The following is a 21003-nucleotide window of genomic DNA, read 5'->3' on the forward strand; positions in this document are numbered from 1 at the left end:
ATAATAATTCTTTCCCCACAAAATGGACTTAACTTTGAACAGTTTCCAAGATGGGTGAGCCCCCAAAAAATGGCTGTTTGGACAAATTCTAAGGGTTGTTTGGGCTTGTCCATTAATTTGGGACATGAAACCCACTGAAGACTAAAGCCAGAACAAGCCTAGTCTCATCCAAGAAGGTAGAACGTAAAAATATATTCCACACAAACGTTATGGTAATAGTTAAAATAAAACTTTTGTTCAATCACTCTTAAATCTTACAAAAACCTTATAATTTCAGGGTAATATTTCTTAGGAAGATCAGTTTTCCCATCTTCTCCACGCATACAATGAAGCTTCCAACCAGAAGAGAGATACACCAAAGAAGAAGAAAAACAGAGCAGGATTTTTATTCATACTCAAAACTACAATATTTATAAATAAATAATCAGCTTCTATGTAGAAGCCAATGACCCAATATCATACCCAGACCAAATTCACAGAAATCCCAATTAGACCAGCTTATCGGCGATTACCCAGTCAGAAATCACGGATATTTAAGCGATCTTGACCTCAATGGTCTTGGGCTTCTTGGGCTCCGGCGGTGGTAGCTTCTCAACGGTGACGGTCAGTACTCCATCTTGACAAACCGCGGAGATCTTATCAGTATTCGCATTCTCTGGCAACGCAAACTTCCTCATAAACTTGCCTACCCTCCTCTCCATTCTCACGTACTTGACGCCTTCCTTCTCTTCCTCGCGCTTCCTCTCTCCGCTGATCACCAGCACATTGTCGTCCTCCACCTGAACCTTGATGTCGCCGGACTTCAGCCCCGGCATGTCGACGACGAAGGTGTAGGAATTCGGGTACTCCTTGACGTCAGCAGGCGTCGCCGCCATGGCCTTGGCGTCGCGGACGTAGGTGCGAGTGGGGGCGCTGACGGACTTGTCAGAATCATCGGTGGCGTCGAGCATGTGTTGGAGGGCAGAGAAGAGTGGAGAATCGAAGCCCATCATCCTCGAATCCATGTTGGGTTCCAGAGATTTGTTGGTGTGAGATTGTGAACAACTGCAATTGTGAATGTAGAAGTGCTTGAATGTTGGAAGAAATCGGAGGTAGTGATGTGGTTTTTATAAAAGACGAGTTGGGAAACAGAGGAAGGTTCTGGAAAGAACAAGGAGGAGAATTGGGAGTTTGTCTCTGTTGGCTCTGCTCCAACGGTTCCAGAAGTTTGTGGAAGTTTCTTCAAAATGACTAAAGTACCCCTTATTTGTTCATAAAAAATTACCCTTGAAAAGAAGTTCCATTTATACTTACACAGTAGTTCACAAATCTTTTATCATATTATTATCAACAAATTATGGTTTTGATCGATGCTTGCTGTAAATTTTTATTTTTATTTTACAAAAAAATAAATAAATTAAAGACATAATTCTAAAAGGTATTATTATGGTAAAAGTTAAAATAAAACTTTTAGATAAAATAATTTTTTAGGAAATTTTTAATAAACCAGTAAATTAATAATTTAATTTAAATTATTAAGTAAATTAATTATATTTGATAAAATAATTTAATGATATAATTTAAAAATAAAAATATCTTTAAATAATAAATAAAAATAATTAATTTATTATTAAATCAATATCTTTATTTTAACTTTTTATTCTTATATAAATAAATTATTTTTATAATTTCTTTTACTACTTGATGACTTTCATTGTTACTTAAACTATTTTATCCTAATTATAATTTATGAAAATAATCATATCAATTTAATTTAATTTTATCAAACAACAAATATTAAGTAATAAATTTTAAATTAATAATTTAAGTATAATTTAACTTAAAATTAATTTAAATAATTAAATAATAAATAATAAATTTTACCAAATACCATTTTAAAATTAGTTAAATAAATACAAGAATTTTTATTAATCTAATGGAGTTTTTGAACTTAGATTCACTTCAATCCAACTTGTGTTTTATCTATTAAAATTTAAAAGTTAAACATATCTAAGCATCAACAATTTTTTTTTTTTTTTTAAATTGCTCTTTATTTCTAAATGGTACATTAATAATAATAGACTAATCAAATATGAGCATGGATAATTTGCCCCTTATAAATTACATGGCAAGTCATGTTGGGTACATTTTATTTGGATTGAACATGGCATAGAAGGATTAAATACAAGTATATCATTGATGATAATATTGATTAAATTTATTTAGGCTATGTTTGGTTCCCGAAAAATTTGAGGGAAAATGCCAGGAAAAGAAAATACAAAGGAAAAGTAGAAGGAAAAAAAAAGTGAAGGAAAATAAAAAAATAGATTAAAAGTTGATAAATTATTTTTTTTGTTACTTCAAACTTATTTTATTTATTTTAACTCATCAATATAAAGATTAAATAATTTTAAAATACATAAATTTTTAATTAGTTTTAATTATATTTGATTTTCTTTGATATTTTTCATAAGACAACCAAACATGAGAAAATCATTTTCCTTAGCATTTTTTTTCTTTCCTTTGTACTTTCCGGAAACCGAACATAGCATTAAAGTCTTTCGTATCTTCATTATCCTAATACCAGTCATTATATTTGATCATTTTGAAATAGAACAACCCTTCCCGCAGACACATATGGTGTCACTCTCCCAATCTAAATCACACATTTAGATTATCAAATTCTCTACCCAAAACCCAATCTTCCCAATTAAAAAAAAGACCTGTAGTGAAGTTGTCAACTACGCCTTACTATGGCTTTTTAATTGCCGTTAAATCTTAAAAATTTTCCAGGAAAAATGAAAACAAGGCAAGGGAGAGAAAAGGCAGACTTTATTGACAGTACTGAAAAATCAAAACTACACATTATACTGTAATGAAGAGATCAGTATCTTCATCACCCCAAGCCATTGACCCAAGATCAAACCCAGACAAAGCCCCCTGTGGCACAGCAACATTACCACATTATTTACTATTAAAAACCCAGAAAAACCCTCCCAAAACCCCCAATATTTCAAGCAATTTTGACCTCAATGGTCTTGGGCTTCTTGGGTTCCGGCGGTGGCAGCTTCTCAACGGTGACGGTCAACACCCCATCTTGACATACAGCGGAGATCTTATCAGTATTCGCATTCTCCGGCAACACGAAATTCCTCATAAACTTCCCCACTCTCCTCTCCATTCTTACGTACTTGGCACCTTCCTTCTCCTCCTCCCGCTTCCTCTCTCCGCTGATCACCAGCACATTGCCGTCCTCCACCTGAACCTTGATGTCACCGGACCTCAGCCCCGGCATGTCGACGATGAAGGTGTAGGAATTCGGGTACTCCTTGACGTCAGCCGGCGTCGCCGCCATGGCCTTGGCGTCCCGGACGTAGGTGCGGGTGGGAGCGTTGAGAGACTTGTCGGAATCGTCGCCGGCGTCGAGCATGTGTTGGAGGGTTGAGAAGAGTGGAGAATCAAAACCCATGATCCTCAAATCCATTTTGCTTTTCAGCGATTAGTCTCTGAGATCTGCTAAGATTTGTAAATGAAAATGTTGGAATTGATTTTCTGATGACGAAATCATGCCGGTGGTGTGGTTCTTATAGGTGGTGGGTTTGGGTCTGGAAGCAGAGGAAGTTTCTGGAAGAAGAGAGAAGAGCAACATTGGTAGCTTCTGGAAGTTTTATGGACCTTCTTACAAGTTAAAACGGAAAAAGTCAAATTGACTAAAGTACCCTTCTGTCTCTGTGGCTGCAAAATCCCCTTACGTGGACGCCTTGCTGTAATTAAGACAACAATCTAAGAAATTTGATAATACTTGATTGGATTGAGGAACAAATTTAAGAAATCCCTTCTTTAATTGCACCAGTCTGTTTATCTTAGGAATTCTTTATGAGCTGTTTTCTTTGTCATGCACTTTTCAGAATGATCCTTCTATTACTTAGATTGTATGACATGTAATATTTGAAGTTTAATTCATAATCAATGAAAAATGTCATCTAATTTTGATCATTTTTTATCTGACACATGAGCATTTGCTATACTTCTAAGTACTTTCAAATGTGAATCACTTGACTTTCTTTCGTTCCAAGTTTGCTGTGATATTTTATTTCATATATTTTGATTAGGATAATAATTTAACAGATAAATTAGACAATCAATAACTCTGTATTAAAATTCTTTAGGCATCTTTTTTACTTTTCAACATATTTTGAGTTATGTCAAAAACAGTTTTATTTTTCTTTTTGACTACGTTATTTTGTTTTGGAGAATATGAAACCATTAAAGGTCGATGCATCCAATGATTTTAATATCATTCCTATAGGGAATTAAAATAGTTATCCTATAATAAAAAATTTGATAAGACTTTATTGGATTGAGGAACAAATCTAAGAAATCCCTTCTTTAATTGCACCTGTCTATTTATTCTTAAATTGTAAACATCTTATGAATTCTTATGATCTGTTCTTTTGTCATGCACTTTTCAGAATGATCCTTCTATTACTTAGATTGTATGACATGTAATATTTGATGTTTAAGTCATAATCAATGAAAAATGTCATCTAATTTTGACCATTTTTTATTTGGCACGAGCATTTATTGTGCTTCTAAGTATTTTTAAATGTGAATCGCTCGACTTTCTTCTATTCCAAGTTTGTTGTGATGTTTTATTTCATACATTTTGATTAGGAGAACGATTAGATAGATAACTTAGACAATAATTCTGCATTTTTTTTTACTTTTCAACATATTTTAAATTATGTCAAAAACAGTTTTATTTTTCCTTTTGACTATGTTATTTTGTTTGCATCCAATGATTTTTATAATATTCTTTAAATTCTTTTAATGTGAAATTATCTCTTTTATTAGATCTCTTTAGTTATTATGGTCACTTTCCTTTTCAATAAATGTTTTAAATTTCTTAAAAGCACTAAATACTTCAATTTTTTCCTTTAAAAAATCCATCCAAAATTTTCTACTAAAATCATGAATGAAAAGCAAAAAATATTTATTCTTACAAAAAAAATTTTTGAATGAATCAGATGACATACATCCAAATAAATAAGCTTTAGAGGCTTTTTACTCTTACATCTACTTTTTTTGAAAATCATTTTAGAGCATATTTTTCAAATAAGCATCCTTCACATAATTCATTCATATCAGGAAAACAATTCCCATATTTTTTTGTTCAACAATTTTAATTCATCAAAATAAAGATATCCAAATCTTAAATGTCAAATTCAAAAGGAATTATTGGCACGAGATTTTAGATATTTTACAACAGTTACCCACTCAGAAATCACGGAGGTTTAAGCGATCTTGACCTCAATGGTCTTGGGCTTCTTGGGCTCCGGCAGTGGTAGCTTCTCAACGGTGACGGTCAGTACTCCATCTTGACAAACCGCGGAGATCTTATCAGTATTGGCATTCTCCGGCAATGCAAACTTCCTCATAAACTTGCCTACCCTCCTCTCCATTCTCACGTACTTGACGCCTTCCTTCTCTTCCTCGCGCTTCCTCTCTCCGCTGATCACCAGCACATTGTCGTCCTCCACGTGAACCTTGATGTCGCCGGACTTCAGCCCCGGCATGTCGACGATGAAGGTGTAAGAATTCGGGTACTCCTTGACGTCAGCAGGCGTCGCCGCCATGGCCTTGGTGTCGCGGACGTAGGTGCGAGTGGGGGCGCTGACGGACTTGTCAGAATCATCGGTGGCGTCGAGCATGTGTTGGAGTGCAGAGAAGAGTGGAGAATCGAAGCCCATCATCCTCGAATCCATGTAGGGTTCCAGAGATTTGTTGGTGTGAGATTGTGAACAACTGCAATTGCGAATGTAGAAGTGCTTGAATGTTGGAAGAAATCGGAGGTAGTCATGTGGATATTATAGAAGACGAGTTGGGAAACAGAGGAAGGTTCTGGAAAGAACAAGGAGGAGAATTGGGAGTTTGTCTCTGTTGGCTCTGCTCCAACGGTTCCAGAAGTTTGTGGAAGTTTCTCCAAAATGACTAAAGTACCCCTTATTTGTTCATAAAAAATTACCTGTTAAAAGAAGTTCTATTTCAGCTTACACAGTAGTTCACAAATCTTTTATCATATTATTATCAACAAATTATGGTTTTGATCAATGCTTGATGTAAATTTTTATTTTGATTTTAGAAAAAAAAAAAGACATAATTCTAAAAGGTATTATTAGAGTAAAAGTTAAAATAAAATTTTTAGATCAAATCATTTTTTAGGAAAATGTTTAATAAACCAATTTAATAATTTAAAGTGAATTAATAATTTAATTTAAGTTATTAAGTAAATTAAATATGTTTGGTAAAATAATTTAATCGTATCACTAAAAATAAAAAGTAAATTTAATTAATAAATAAAAATAATTAACTTATTTTTAAATCTATATTTTTATTTTTATTTTTTATCCTTATTTATCCAAATTATTCTTATAATTTCTTTTACTATTTCCTGACTTCCATAGTTAGTTAAAATCTTTTCTCCTAATTGTAATTTATGAAAATAATCATATCAATATGATAATTTATAATAAATTTTTAATTAATTTTATTAAACAACCTTAATATTTGAAATGAGAATTAAGTAATAAGTTTTAAAACTAATAATTTAAGTATAATTTAACTTAAAATCAACTAAAATAATTAAATAATAAGTAATAAGTTTTACCAAATACCATTTTAAAATTGTTCTTATAATAAATTTAGTTAAATAAATATAAGAATTTCTATTAATCATATAATAGAGTTTTTGAACTTAGATTTACTTCAATTAAACTTGTATTTTATCTTTTAAAATTTAAAAGTTAAACATATCTAAGCATCAACAATTAAAAAAAAAATTGCTCTTTATTTCTAAATCGTACATTAATAATAATAGAGTAATCAATTATGAGCATGGATAATTTGCCCATTATAAATTGTTGGTTTAAGGGTATGGAAACAAAGGACTAGCCTAAAACATACAAACAAAAAACATAATGAATAGTAAGAAAAGTTTATTGGTTGAGGCGTGACAAACAATATCCTTGAAATAGATTAACCTTCAAAATTCAACAGCCATTTGATGCACTTTGTAAGTGAGAAGTGTATAGCTCGGGTTTTAAAAAAATTTCTCCATATGGATATATGAAAGACTCTCTGAAAAATTCATATTTATATTTAGAGAGTGAGGGATGACTTGTTTTTACGACTAATAGAATAAGATAAAATAAAATAAAAATTAGTCATCTGTAAGTGAGACGTGTATAACTTAGATTATGAAAAAATTCCTCCAGATAAATGTATAAAAGAGTCTCTAAAAAATTCATATTCATATTTAGTGAGTGAGGAGTGACCTACTTTTATGACTAATAAAATAAGATAAAATAAAATAATAATTAGCCTAGATCATTGCACTCATCCGAAGCTCCACTCAAATGGGCTTGACCCCATGGGTGCACAAGACTCTTCCACACCTCCTTACAAGCCTATTAGGCTAAGAAGGTAAATAAACCCACTAGAGGTGTTCATCTTTTTCCCATGTGGGACAAGCCAAAAACACTTTTCACATTTACACTCTTCCTACATAAATTACATGGCAAGCCATGTTGGGTACATTTTATTTGGATTGAACAAGGGGTAGAAGGATTAAATAGAAGTACATCATTGATGATAATATTGGTTAAATTTATTTAAAGTCTTTAATAACTTTTCAGATTTGTATTTTCATTATTCTAATACCAGTCATTACATTTGATCATTTTCAAAGAGAACAACAATTCCCTGTGACAAATATGGTGTCACTCTCCCAATCTAAATTACAAATTTAGATCATCAACTTCCCTACCCAAAATCCAATCTTCCCAGTAAAAAAAAAAAAAAGACTTGTAGTGGAGTTGTCAACCAGAGGAAATACCACACCTTACTATGGCTTTTTAATTGCCGTTAAATCTTAAAAAATTTCCAGGAAAAATGAAAACAAGGCAAGGAAGAGAGAAGGCAGACTTTATTGACGGTACTGAAAAATCAAAACTACACATTATACTGTAATGAAGAGATCAGTATCTTCATCACCCCAAGCCATTGACCCAAGATCAAACCCAAACAAAGGCCCCTGTGGCACAGCAACATTACCGCATTATTTACTATTAAAAACCCTCCCAAAACCCCCAATATTTCAAGCAATTTTGACCTCAATGGTCTTGGGCTTCTTGGGTTCCGGCGGTGGCAGCTTCTCAACGGTGACGGTCAACACCCCATCTTGACATACAGCGGAGATCTTATCAGTATTCGCATTCTCCGGCAACACGAAATTCCTCATAAACTTCCCCACTCTCCTCTCCATTCTTACGTACTTGGCACCTTCCTTCTCCTCCTCCCGCTTCCTCTCTCCGCTGATCACCAGCACATTGCCGTCCTCCACCTGAACCTTGATGTCACCGGACCTCAGCCCCGGCATGTCGACGATGAAGGTGTAGGAATTCGGGTACTCCTTGACGTCAGCCGGCGTCGCCGCCATGGCCTTGGCGTCCCGGACGTAGGTGCGGGTGGGAGCGTTGAGAGACTTGTCGGAATCGTCGCTGGCGTCGAGCATGTGTTGGAGGGTTGAGAAGAGTGGAGAATCAAGACCCATGATCCTCAAATCCATTTTGATTTTCAGCGATTAGCCTCTGAGATCTGCTAAGATTTGTAAATGATGAAAATGTTGGAATTGATTTTCTGATGAGGAAATCATGCCGGTGGTGTGGTTCTTATAGGCGGTGGGTTTGGGTTTGGAAGCAGAGGAAGTTTCTGGAAGAAGGGAGCAATATTGGTATCTTCTGGAAGTTTTATGGACTTTCTTACAAGTTAAAACGGTAAAAGTCGTATTGACTAAAGTGCCCTTCTGTCTCTGTAACTACACAATCCCGTTATGTGGACGCCTTGAAAGTTGTTGCTGTAATTAAGACAGCAATCTAAATTTTTTCACCGATACCCACTTACAGTATCCGTCTCCCGTGTAGAAGTTTTCACCCGTGGATCTACCCAACCGATAACAACAAAACAATTAAAATCTCTATAACATTTCCAAAAAAATAAAAAAATAAAAAAATAAAAAATTGTTCTCAAATTAGATAATCACCTAAAAGAAATCTAGAATGTCCCAATGAGTTGAATTGATTTTCAGTTAAATTATATTTAAATTATTAATTTAAAATTTATTATTTAATTTTTATTTTAAATATTATAATTATTTAATAAAATTAATTTAAAATTTATCTTAAATTATCAAATTAATATATTTATTATCATTAATTATAATTAAAATAAAATAAAAATATGGATGTAAAAATAAATTAAAATTATTTTTTATTTTAAATCATAATATTAAATTATTTTCAAGATTTCTAAAATATCCTTCTTTTTATAATCTTTCACATATATCTTTTTTTTTTTTTTTTCCAAAACTTATTTGTTAGCAAAAGGACATTTAAGGCAACTTTACAAATTTTAATAAAAAATTATTACTTAGAAATAATTTAAAAAATATTTTAGAAGTGAAAAATGCTAAAACCCAAAAAATAAAAGGAAAAAAATTCATAGTAATTCAAACTTGTAATGCTAAACATAGAAAGAAATTATGTCCGAAAATATAATTGCAAACAACTTTGTGAATATTTGAAATATTTTAAGGATATTTTGGTTATTTTAATAAAAATATTTTTGTTTTTATTTTTTTATATTTTAATTTACATAAAGATATTTGGGGATGTAAATATATCTTCAGAACAAAAACAAATTCAAGCATATGTAATCGTGACCCGATTCAGTAGCAAATCCAAAATCTAATCCCAACATAAAACCTTAATATATATGGCAAAAGATTGAAGACTACATACTGACTTGGGAGTCATCGGGTACAACTGTACAAGATCCCAAAAACCAACACACCCTCGTATACATCGAACCCAAACACAACCCAAAATCACGCAAAATCCAAGAAGATAAAAACACAAGCTCGTCACATCCATGGCCTCAAATTTCCAAACCCCAAAGATCTCAAGCAACCTTCACCTCAATGGTCTTGGGCTTCTTCGGCTCCGGCGGTGGCAGCTTCTCAACGGTGACGGTCAACACACCATCTTGACAAACCGCAGAGATCTTATCAGTATTCGCATTTTCCGGCAACACAAACTTCCTCATAAATTTCCCCACCCTCCTCTCCATTCTCACGTACTTGGCCCCTTCCTTCTCCTCCTCCCGCTTCCTTTCTCCGCTGATCACCAGCACATTGTCGTCCTCCACCTGCACCTTGATGTCGCCGGACTTCAGCCCCGGCATGTCGATGATGAAGACATAGGAATTGGGGTACTCCTTGACGTCGGCCGGCGTCGCAGCCATGGCCTTGGCGTCGCGAACGTAGGTGCGGGTTGGAGCGCTGACGGACTTATCAGGGTCATCGACGCCGTCGAGCATGTGTTGGAGGGTTGAGAAGAGTGGAGAATCGAAGCCCATGATTCTCAAGTCCATATTGGATTTTCAGACGATGATTGATGAGTAGAATCTCTAAGCTGCTTCTTTCGCTGTGTCAAGAAATGGGAGGTTGCAGTGGGGTTTTATGGGTGATGGGGTTTAGGAGAGAAGGCAGACGGGAAGTTTCTGGAGAGAGATGGAAATGGATAATTGAGACACGGAGGGTTCCAGGTGGTTCTCTTCGCTTTTTCCACATGCTTCCAGAATTTGACAGAGTTTTAAATGACTAAAATGCCCTTCTACAGAATCCACGGTAAGAAACAAACGTGGCTCCCTCTTCTAGATGTTTGTTAATGATTCTTTTCCTATTGAACGGACTTGACTTTGAATTGGCAAGATAAAAAAAAATAAAATTATGGGCCGTCCGTGCAATTGCACAAATACTAAGGCCCATTTGGGCTTGCCCACTAATCTGAGATGTGAAAGCCATTAAATGTAGAACAAGACTGGTATGTAGAAGATAAAAAGTATATTCCACACAAAAATATGAAATAAAAAGGGTCTTCCATGATTTTAGCCTTACACAATGTATAGCCTAGAATAGCTCCCTAAACTTTCTCTCTGTATCAATATATCTTTGGACTCGGTTCTGCAGAAAGAATATAGAAGAAAACCATTTTAACATGATATCAGAGCACGATCCTAGGATCTCTGCTCCACCCACCCATTGACCAGAAAAAAATCACTGATGGCTTGGACTCCATGACGGAATCCACTGACTTGACTAAGTCCATTCTTGAGGACTGGACAACCAAGATGACAGAAGCTTCGAACAAAGCCCATACCTCATCTCACCATCATATTCTCCCGCTGCCCCAATCGGCATTAAGTTGGATGGCTCCAACTATGTCTTATGGTCCCAGGTTGTTGAGATGCATATTTCTGGCAAAGACAAGTTGGGATACATCAATTGTCGAGGGATGGCTGATCAACTCTATGGATTCTACCTTGATAGGTAACTTCATTCGCTTCTCAACAACAAAACAGGTATGGGATTCTATTGCTTTAACTTATTTAGATGGGACTGATACGTCTCAAGTGTATGATCTCCGGCGTCGTGTGACTCGCACGAGACAAGCTGGCGGACCCATTGAAAAATATTATAATGATCTTCAAGACTTGTGGCGCGAAATTGATTTTCGTCATCTTAACCCAATGAAATGTGTTGCTGATATCAAGCAGTTTAATTCAATCCTATAGGAAGATAGAGTTTACATCTTCCTCGATGGATTGGATGACCGAATGGATAAGGTTCAGGGTGATGTGCTGCAGTTACAACCATTTCCTACGGTTGAATAGGCTTATGCTCATGTTCGAAGAGAAGCTATCAAACAGGCTGTAATGACTTCTGGTGCAGATCCTTCCCTGGTGTTGTTATGACATTTAAAGGATTCAATACTGGTGGAAAGTCGAACCCACCTTCTAAGCCTAAGGCCCAATCTGATGGTGGAAAATGTACTCACTGTGGGAGCACCAAACATACCCGCGAAGCTTGCTTCAAACTAATCGGGTATCCAGGTTGGTGGAATGATTTTCAGGCATGGAAAAAGCGTGAAAGTGCTGCTATTGCTGAAAGCACGGGTCGCGCTGCTATGGCTAATGCTAAACCTCAATTATCTTTCCTCCCCCAAATGGAGTTACCAAATGATCCCATGCTTCCACACAATCAAGGTAACTGTGGGCATGTACTTGTTAGCTCTACTCCGCGTGATGATGGTGTTTGGATCATTGATTCTGGGACTAGAGACCATATGACATTTGACTCCAATGATTTCTCCCATATCACTCAACCAAGAAGAACATGTATTGCAAATGCTAATGGGGTCACATATCCGGTTATAGGGGCTGGAACAATCACTATATCACCATCTCTCTCGCTATCTCACACTCTACTTGTCTCGTCCCTATCAAACAAATTGATGTCTATAAGTAAAGTTATTGCATATATCAACTGTGCAGTGTTAATTTATCATACATTTTGTTTTCTTCATGATATTCTCACCAAGGAGAGATCATTGGGCGTGATACTAATTGGAGTCATTCGATATGATTTATACACCAAAGGATACTCAAATCACCCAATTTAATCTAAATCGATGTTAAATCTTTAACCATGAGTTTAACTTTCATTTTAGAGATTATCTCATACTCAAAAAAAGAATATGATACAAATTGAATCAGTTCAGATTTTGAAAAATTAAAAATTAATTAAAGAATATGATACAAATTGAATCAGTTCAGATTTTGAAAAATTAAAAATTAATTAAATGAAAAAATAAACGAGTCAAGGTGAGAAAAGGCAAGACGGGATATCATGATATCATGAGTTTAAAAAGAAGGCAAAAAAACATAGAAAATGAAAGATGAAGCAAAGCATGAAAATTTAGAATTCAACATAAAGCACTCTCTAACAAAAACTTTTACAACTCACTTGAAAAATGGGGCATTAGAGATACCTCCGTACCAACTTGAGGGGAGTGTTGGCGTGAGCTGTTAACAGGAAACCGAAAAGTCTTTTATAGGAAGCCTTTAATTGTAAAATCCCTTGCAGAAAGAATATGGAAGAAAACCATTTTAACAAATCCCCTCAGGGGAATTGAAAATCACTTACAATGAAGCTCAAACATATTCCCAAAATACTTGCCTCTTGGGCTAATGGTCCTCACGCACGCGGGCCGCAGCATCCGTTGCTGCAGTGTTGAGTTCTTGCAGGTCATTGACCAGTTGGAAGGAAGCCTGAATGAAGAAAGCTTCACTCAAACAGACTCTAATAGCAGTTGTGGATATAAAACAAAACAAATGAAACCTAAAACAACATACCCCACCCCACCACCACTGTACATAAGTCTCTGCACACATAAAACTCATTTATTCACTATTTTCCACATTAATTTACATGGAGACCAGATCCACCATATCCAGGGATCACTTGAAACAAAGCCAGACAGAAAGGGAGCACACAGCCAAGTTCTCAACTAGAGAAACTTCGACATGGTCACCCTCATACACTTATATTACCATACCATATCATATATTTTATATATAAACCCTTGTAACCCACATAACTTATCCACCAACTTTGACCTCAATGCTCTTGGCTTTCTTCGGCTCTGGCAGTGGCTTCTTCTCAACAGTCACAGTGAGCACGCCGTCCTGATAAACAGCCGATATGGCTTCGGGATTTGCATTCTCCGGCAGCATAAAGGTCTTGAGGAACTTCCCAAGTCGCCTCTCCATTCTCAGGAACTTCACGCCCTCTTTCTCGTCCTTTTCCTTCTCATGCTTCCTCTCTCCAAACACCACCAGCATGTTGGGTTCCTCGATCTGGACCTTGATCTGGTCCGGCTTCAGACCCGGCATGTCCACCAGGAAGACGTACGAGTTTGGGTACTCTTTCACGTCTGCTTGCGTCGCGTTCATGGCTTTGTGGTCGCGCACGTAGGCTCTCGATGGGTGCTGCGTCTTCGGCTCCTCGCACATGTCGATCATGTCATGGAGGGCAGACAGCATTGATGAATCCAAACCCATTATCCTCCAATCCATCTTCCTCCTCTTCTTTTCCTCCTCCTCCTTGCTCATCTTCTGGGGTACATGGATTTTTGTGGGGTTTTATATAGCACTGGGGTTAAAGGGGGATGACTAGGGTTACTAGTGGGTTATGGTGGGGGTAAGATTAAAGGGCGATCGGGGACGTTAAAACTAGTGAAAGTAGGACTTTGAATTGGCTTTCGGTATTGATTCTGAAGGAACTGAAAGTGAACGGCTGTGATCGTAGCTACACTTTCGGAACAACTCGGTGGGTCTTGTTTTTTTATGGCTGCAACGTGGTGGGTTCCTGAGGCGTGTGCGAGTCACTTGGCAATCATATAGAATGACAACTGGTCAGTTATGGGGGCTGTTTGGCTACCTTGACATCTATAATTCTTCCCTGTTAAAAGAAAAATCTCAATTCCAAACTAGCGTTTGGTTCCTTGGAAATCTATACCCCATGTTAGCATTGAAACAAGTCTATAGTAGAGGAAGAAAATGTTTGTATGTACGTAGGCTCAGACATACCATGGAAAGTATAATGAATAAAAACAATATCAATAAAAACATTTCCAATCTAAAAATCAATGCCTAAAACTCATAATATGTCATGATAGGTAAATTTTTACAACTATTACAATATATAGTATTGTTTTTATCTCCTTTCTTATACTAAAAGCTAACACTAACACTTTTTTTTCCCCTCATACAAGACAAATCAGCTAGAGCTATAATTATGATCTTGTCTCCCATAAAATAAAATTTAGATACCATGTTAAAGTACTAACCTAGAGAAATCGACAATGACAATATGGTCAACTTGGGTACGTACTAATTTCGTGTGAGACTCTGAGGTTATACATACTCCAACTTTATTTTATTTATTTATTTATGATATCTTACAGTGATATTATACATACTCCAAAGTCCAAAGGGACAACCAGACCCCAACCGCATCAAAACAAACTTCTAAAAAAAGGGGATCCAACGGCCTTAAAACAAACCCAAAAAGGAAAAGCGCACGCAGAGCTTGAAGCCATGTCTACATATGAGATGATGAAGTACATGTGGTTATTTGCCAACTCGGACCTCAATCGTCTTGCGTGGCTTGGCCTCCGGCAGATACTTCTTCTCCACAGTAACGGTCAGCACACCATCCTGGTAGATGGCCGATATGGTATCCATGTCTGCATTTTCAGCCAACACAAACCTCTTTAGAAACTTACCAAACCTCCTCTCGATCTTCATGTACTTCACCATTTCTTTCTTGTCCTTTTCATCCTTGTCCTGCTTCCTCTCTCCGTAGACCACCAGCACGTTCTCGTCCTCAATGTGGACCTTAATTTTATAGGCCTTGAGCCCCGGCATGTCCACCAAGAACAAGTATGCATTTGGGTACTCCTCGACGTCCGCTTGGGTTGCAGCCATGGCCTTCCCATCTCTCACGTAGGTTCTTGATGTGGTGTGCGGCACCGGCTCCTCGTACATGTCTAGCATGTCCTGGAGAGCCATCAGCATTGTGGGATCAAAGCCTATGTTAGTCAAATCCATCTTCTTTCTTTCTTTCTTCTTCTTGGTCTGTGATGGTGTTTATATATGGGTGTGAGTGGTGGGCGGGGTTTAGCTTTTGGCTAAAGCTACCCATGGATTTTCGGGTCGAGAGTGAAGGACAAATGGATGATCAAGAGCGGTTGAACTTGTTGAATATTTGATGGGTTCTTGGTGAGGGATTGATCCTGGTCAGGGTATTTTTTTGGGCCAAAAGTAGCTGGCAGCCTAGCAGTGAAGTCGGCGGCTCTTGTAGGTTTCTTCCCAAGTATGGTGGCTCTTTGTCCTTGTATGTCGGAGTAGCGGTGGCGATTGGTTTTTCCTGTATGAAACGTGGAAGGTAACTGGAGGGTTTGTTTTCCACGTGGCTAAAGGGAATGACAGGTAAGCTCTGTAGAATCCAAGTGGCTTGAGGGAATGACAGATTGGCGGCCATGCAGTTCTGTTTGGTTGCATTCAGGGTAGAGAATTTCCTACTAGAATTTGATTTATGAAAGGTTACAAGTGGAATCTCTTCACATGAAACTCAGTGATAAAAAGATTAAGAGGATTGGCAGAACAGTGTAGACATAAGATAGATACATGCCCACTACTCGAAAATTCAACCCATATTTATTTGATGGTGATTCTAAGAAAAACTTTCAATCTTTTTAGCAAAACAAACTATCAAACAAGTCTTTAATATTTTATATAAATCGTTTGGAAAAAGGAGATCCTACATGTCATAAGTTTTCTAACAAACAAATTCACACTTGGAGCTTTGAAGAGGCACCCAAATGCCTGAAGGAGAAATAAACGAGACACTCTCACAAGAGTAGGGAGGAGAACCCGTGAACCTAAAGGACAACATGGCTCGAAGACCGGAATTCTTGCATCTTATGAGAGGCACCCAAATGCCTGAAGGAGAAATAAAGAGACACTCTCACAAGAGTAGGGAGGAGAACCCGAGAACCTAAAGGACAAGAAGGCTCAAAGACCGGAATTCTTGCATCTTATAAGAGGCACCCAAATGCCTGAAGGAGAAATAAACGAGACACTCTCACAAGAGTAGGGAGGAGAACCCGATAACCTAAAGGACAACAAGGCTCGAAGACCGGAATTCTTGCATCTGATAAGAGGCACCCAAATGCCTGAAGGAGAAATAAAGAGACACTCTCACAAGAGTAGGGAGGAGAACCCGAGAACCTAAAGGACAACAAGCTAGGCTCGAAGATCGGAATTCTTGCATCTTATCCCTATTCTTCTATCCTCTCATTTTCTTTTGTTTAAAAATGTAAACATTTCACTGATCTTGGAATCAAAGTCTTCTCCAACGATGAAGCTGCAGAGAGACTTACCAGGTGTAACCCACCGCCATCTTAATAAACACTATAAAGGGAATTGTTGTGATCACTTTATTTATATATATCTATGTGTATAGCCGAGAGAACCCACCACAAACTTGGTAAAAGACCACTTTAGGACCTTTTCTTAAATAATTGCTTTCCAAGATCTAATAGACCACTATTTAATTATTTGAAACGATAAAATTATACTTACGTGATAGTCCATATCGTCTGGGTATGGGAATAATATTCATATAATTGAGAGTGAGTAATTATAATTAGTATCAAAATCAAAATTTATAAATAGTATTAAAATTAATTCTTCACTTATGTAATCATATCTATTTGACCCTTTAAAGGGTATTTGTCTATTTAAGTGATTTCACAATTCTATAGGATATAATATAGATATTGTGTCTTCTATATTGAGGTATGTGCATAGAGTTAATGTAATATCTTATATAAAATAGGGGAAAATTTCATATATAATGGATTGAGTGGTCTCATATTAATTTAATAGGATTTATAAGGATTAATGTGATATCCTACCTTAGATAATAAAAGAAGATTTACGTCCTATGTATTCAGTTTCTCTTAATGAAGTAGACTTGAACGATTCTTTGGTATTTTTTATAGTACAACCAAACGTGAGAGAATCATTTTTTTCAAACGTATCAAACATAACTTTAAAAAAATCACTTTGAATAATCCTTCAAAAATCACTCTAAGATAATTCTTCTATAATCAATTGTGATAAATAGAACAAAATAAAACTACTTTAATAAAAAACATTCCAAACATTCTCTTTTAACTTATGTTTGATTCCCAAAAAATATAAAAGAAAAAAAAGGCCAAAAAAAAAATAAAGAGAAAAAATAAAGTTAAAAATCAATAGATTATTCATATGTAATACTTAAAACTTATTTTACTCGTTTTAACTGTTTTATATAAAGATTATATAATTTAAAAATAAATAAAATTTTAATTAATTTTTTCTTTTCTTGATATTTTTGGAACCAAACAAAACCGCTAAAACCTTACCACTTTCCCCAACATCAACATCAAGTATGATTAAAAATAAAGTTTTATGGATAAAAGTTATTTCGAAAATATAGACATTTTTAATTTTTAAAAACTATTATCGAAAACAAAGTTCCGGTCGTAGCCTCCACTTCTTTCTGAAGTTACACTTGAATAAGTCGATGAATTGAAAAACATTGAAGTACCGAGGGATTGGAACTACAGAATAAGCGACTCAAAGGAACATTACACTTATGATTCTCTGAAAAACTAAGGTACGTAGAAAACATCACATTCACATATGGAGACAAAACAACAGACCAAAACATAAACTCATAATTAAACTATAAGAACAAAGACACCAACAAACAGCCCAAGATCGATGCAAACTATATCAACCAACCCTAACCGGAATATTCCTAATCTTCTTAGGCTTCAGCAAAGGTTTCTTCCCAACAGTCACACTCAGCACACCATCCTGGTACGCCGCCGTTATAGCATCAATATTAGCATTCTTCGCCAACTCAAACTTCTTCATCAACTTCCCACGCTTCCTCTCCATTCTCAGAACCCTCACAAGCTCCCTGTCGTCCTTGTCCAGCTTCCTCTCTCCGCTCACCACCATCGCCTTCTCTCCTTCAATCCCTATCTGTATCTGATCCGACGTGAGCCCCGGCATGTCCACTATGAAGACGTAGGCGTGTGGGTACTCTTTCACGTCCGCCAGCGTTTTGTTCATGGATTTGCCGTCGCGAACGTGGGTTCTTGATGGTTGTCGCTGCTTCTCGGGTTCCTCCGACATCTCCGCCGTGTCAAACCGGACTGCGACCATTTTCGATTCGATCTCCGTTGTCCTTAAATCCATCTCGTTCTTCAGCTGCTCCGGTCTTTGAATTAACTGGGCTTGTGGTAGTTTTATATATCAGCGGTGCTGCAGTGTGGGTTTGTGCTCGCGGCGAAGATGACTGATGGGTCTCATGTAGAGGTATTGTTAAAATTTTATAATAAATATATAAAAAATTATTTATTTTGCAAATGGATTCACAGATTGTAGGCTTGTAACGTGGTGGTTTTGGTCTTTTATGGCTGAAACGTGGAGGGCTGGTAGAGCGCCTGTGATCCACGTGGCGAGATAATGACAGCTAGGCAGACACTGTGATCCACCTTCATATTTTAACAACACAAATTATCTTCCATCAAACACTTTTTTTAATACAAGGGTTAAGGGTAAAATGTTAAATCATCTTTTGGGTTATTTGCACAGGTGGGTCAATAATTCTTTCATTGATTTTGTTAAAATTTGGACAAATTTACCCCTCTGGTTTATTTCTCCATCCATTTGTATCTCTCTGACTCTTTTGAGAGATCCAATGTAGCTTCATTTGCAAAAGTTTAAGGCTATAATTTAAGTTTAAAAAGTGCTTTTTTTTAGAAAATAATTTTTAAAAACAATTCTTATAACCAATTCTATAACTTTTACATGGAATGCATTATTTTTAATCATTTTTTATATTTATATAACTATTTTTTAAAACAATTTTGAAAGCATGATATCTTTTAAAAATATTATGAAACTATTTTTTGATTGTGAAATGTGTTTTTTTAGTAATTTATTTATTTATTTTCAAAATATGTTTTTTTATTTTATTTTTTGATTCTCATAAGCTGTTTCCTGTTTTTGAAAACAGTTATTAAACCGGAACTAATTAAACTTCTTAATCAGATATCAAATTACTGCCATTTAACAGCAAAATTTGAGTAATTTTTTCTTTCTCATTTTACACAAACTCAACTTAATTTATTCGTCATTTTACACATGGATACCAGGTAGAATATCCCACTCCGAAAAGCAACCAAAAGGGTAACAGACACACAAACTTACCACCATATATACAAAACCCGCTATATCATATATATATATATATATATATATATAGAAGTAACATGTTCGCTGCAGGTTGGATCACCATTCTTATAAACCGCTGATATGGCTTCAGTATTTGCATTGGCCGGCAGCACAAAGCTCTTGAGAAACTTACCAATCCTCCTCTCCATTTTCAGATACTTGACCAACTCTTTCATGTCCTTCTTCCTCTCCCCTTGCACCACCAGCACGTTCTCATCCTCAATGTGGACCTTGATTTTATCGGCCTTGAGCCCCGGCATGTCCACTAAGAACACGTATGAATTTGGGTACTCGTTCACGTCCGCTTGGGTTGCGACCATGGCTTTCCTATCTCTCACGTAGGTTCTTAATTTGGCGTCCGGCTCCGGCTCTTTGTACATGTCTAGCATGTCTTGGAGGACCGCTTGCATTGATGAATCCAAACCCATGCTCCTCAAATCCATCTTCTCTTCTTCTTCTTCTTCTTATACCCTGTATATTTGGATTGAGCTTGAAAGGGTCTGGGGCAATGGTCTTATTTCTGCTTTGGAAATTGGTGGGTGTTGGCCTTTTATGCATGAAACGTAGTGGGTGGCTGCAGTCTGTGTCATCAACGTGGCTTGAGGAATGAAACTGGACTGACTGCCATGAGGGAGTCACTGCAGCCATGAGCCTCTTGCGAATGACAGGTGCACACTCGAAGGTTTGTTGGATTGCCTTTAGTATCTGTGGGTTTCTTTTTCTTTTTCTTTTTTCTCTAATTTTTCATGATAAAAAAAAAGTGTTTTTAATTAACACGCGTAAGGAATTAATTGAATAAATCGATAAAATTATTGGTGAACAAAATGAGTTGAATTTTGTGGAAGTTGGGTACGTAAGAGTTAAATTTTCATAATTTTAATGAGCTTTAGGAAAATCTAAATAAAAAAACTGACGTAAAAAATTATTTAGGTCAAATAAAATAACGTCATTTGATTGAGACACTATTTAAGTGAATAATGAGAATTTAATTTCCGAATTTAAGAAGTTGCATGTGTGGTTGGGATGGAAATTATTGGAATGGTGAGGCTGAGAGGAAGGATAAAGGTGAATGGTTGGGATTTGATATTGAAATGTATGAGGGGATTTGATATTGAAATTTATGATCTTTTAAACTTCATTTTCACATTGGTTTGTACAAGGTTCAAAATGAGAAAACTTGGATGTATTCCTAGTTGGCTTTTTTTT

The 21003-nt window shown here is 36.1% G+C and overlaps 9 protein-coding genes across 9 annotated transcripts; all 9 read right to left on the reverse strand.

The window, feature by feature from the left end:
• Positions 1-220: 220 nt before the first annotated feature.
• On the reverse strand, positions 221-1070 carry LOC117912398 (17.3 kDa class II heat shock protein-like). Its single transcript, XM_034826965.1, has one exon. The coding sequence runs from the start codon at positions 1002-1004 to the stop codon at positions 534-536; it is 471 nt and encodes a 156-aa protein (XP_034682856.1). The 5' UTR covers positions 1005-1070; the 3' UTR covers positions 221-533.
• Positions 1071-2793: 1723 nt separating this feature from the next.
• On the reverse strand, positions 2794-3537 carry LOC117913023 (17.3 kDa class II heat shock protein-like). The gene has a single exon (XM_034827871.1). The coding sequence runs from the start codon at positions 3461-3463 to the stop codon at positions 2993-2995; it is 471 nt and encodes a 156-aa protein (XP_034683762.1). The 5' UTR covers positions 3464-3537; the 3' UTR covers positions 2794-2992.
• A 1586-nt stretch (positions 3538-5123) lies between these two features.
• Positions 5124-5807, reverse strand: LOC117913161 (17.3 kDa class II heat shock protein-like). Its single transcript, XM_034828105.1, has one exon. The coding sequence runs from the start codon at positions 5742-5744 to the stop codon at positions 5274-5276; it is 471 nt and encodes a 156-aa protein (XP_034683996.1). The 5' UTR covers positions 5745-5807; the 3' UTR covers positions 5124-5273.
• Positions 5808-7945: 2138 nt separating this feature from the next.
• Positions 7946-8659, reverse strand: LOC117913026 (17.3 kDa class II heat shock protein-like). The gene has a single exon (XM_034827874.1). It carries the CDS (start codon positions 8603-8605, stop codon positions 8135-8137), a length of 471 nt encoding a protein of 156 aa, XP_034683765.1. The 5' UTR covers positions 8606-8659; the 3' UTR covers positions 7946-8134.
• A 1117-nt stretch (positions 8660-9776) lies between these two features.
• On the reverse strand, positions 9777-10543 carry LOC117912224 (17.3 kDa class II heat shock protein-like). The gene has a single exon (XM_034826736.1). The coding sequence runs from the start codon at positions 10465-10467 to the stop codon at positions 9997-9999; it is 471 nt and encodes a 156-aa protein (XP_034682627.1). The 5' UTR covers positions 10468-10543; the 3' UTR covers positions 9777-9996.
• Positions 10544-13328: 2785 nt separating this feature from the next.
• LOC117913518 (17.3 kDa class II heat shock protein-like) lies at positions 13329-14032 on the reverse strand. Its single transcript, XM_034828514.1, has one exon. The coding sequence runs from the start codon at positions 14011-14013 to the stop codon at positions 13537-13539; it is 477 nt and encodes a 158-aa protein (XP_034684405.1). The 5' UTR covers positions 14014-14032; the 3' UTR covers positions 13329-13536.
• A 992-nt stretch (positions 14033-15024) lies between these two features.
• Positions 15025-15579, reverse strand: LOC117913607 (18.8 kDa class II heat shock protein-like). Its single transcript, XM_034828620.1, has one exon. It carries the CDS (start codon positions 15547-15549, stop codon positions 15070-15072), a length of 480 nt encoding a protein of 159 aa, XP_034684511.1. The 5' UTR covers positions 15550-15579; the 3' UTR covers positions 15025-15069.
• Positions 15580-18285: 2706 nt separating this feature from the next.
• On the reverse strand, positions 18286-18756 carry LOC117912680 (18.8 kDa class II heat shock protein-like). The gene has a single exon (XM_034827364.1). It carries the CDS (start codon positions 18754-18756, stop codon positions 18286-18288), a length of 471 nt encoding a protein of 156 aa, XP_034683255.1.
• A 215-nt stretch (positions 18757-18971) lies between these two features.
• Positions 18972-20240, reverse strand: LOC117912681 (18.8 kDa class II heat shock protein-like). Its single transcript, XM_034827365.1, has 2 exons — positions 19836-20240; positions 18972-19055 (listed from the first exon to the last, which is right to left on the reverse strand). The coding sequence occupies exons 1-2, from the start codon at positions 20238-20240 to the stop codon at positions 18972-18974; spliced, it is 489 nt and encodes a 162-aa protein (XP_034683256.1).
• Between the last annotated feature and the right edge of the window lie 763 nt (positions 20241-21003).

This window comes from Vitis riparia, chromosome 4 (assembly GCF_004353265.1).
Source record: "Vitis riparia cultivar Riparia Gloire de Montpellier isolate 1030 chromosome 4, EGFV_Vit.rip_1.0, whole genome shotgun sequence".
Lineage (NCBI taxonomy): Eukaryota > Viridiplantae > Streptophyta > Magnoliopsida > Vitales > Vitaceae > Vitis > Vitis riparia.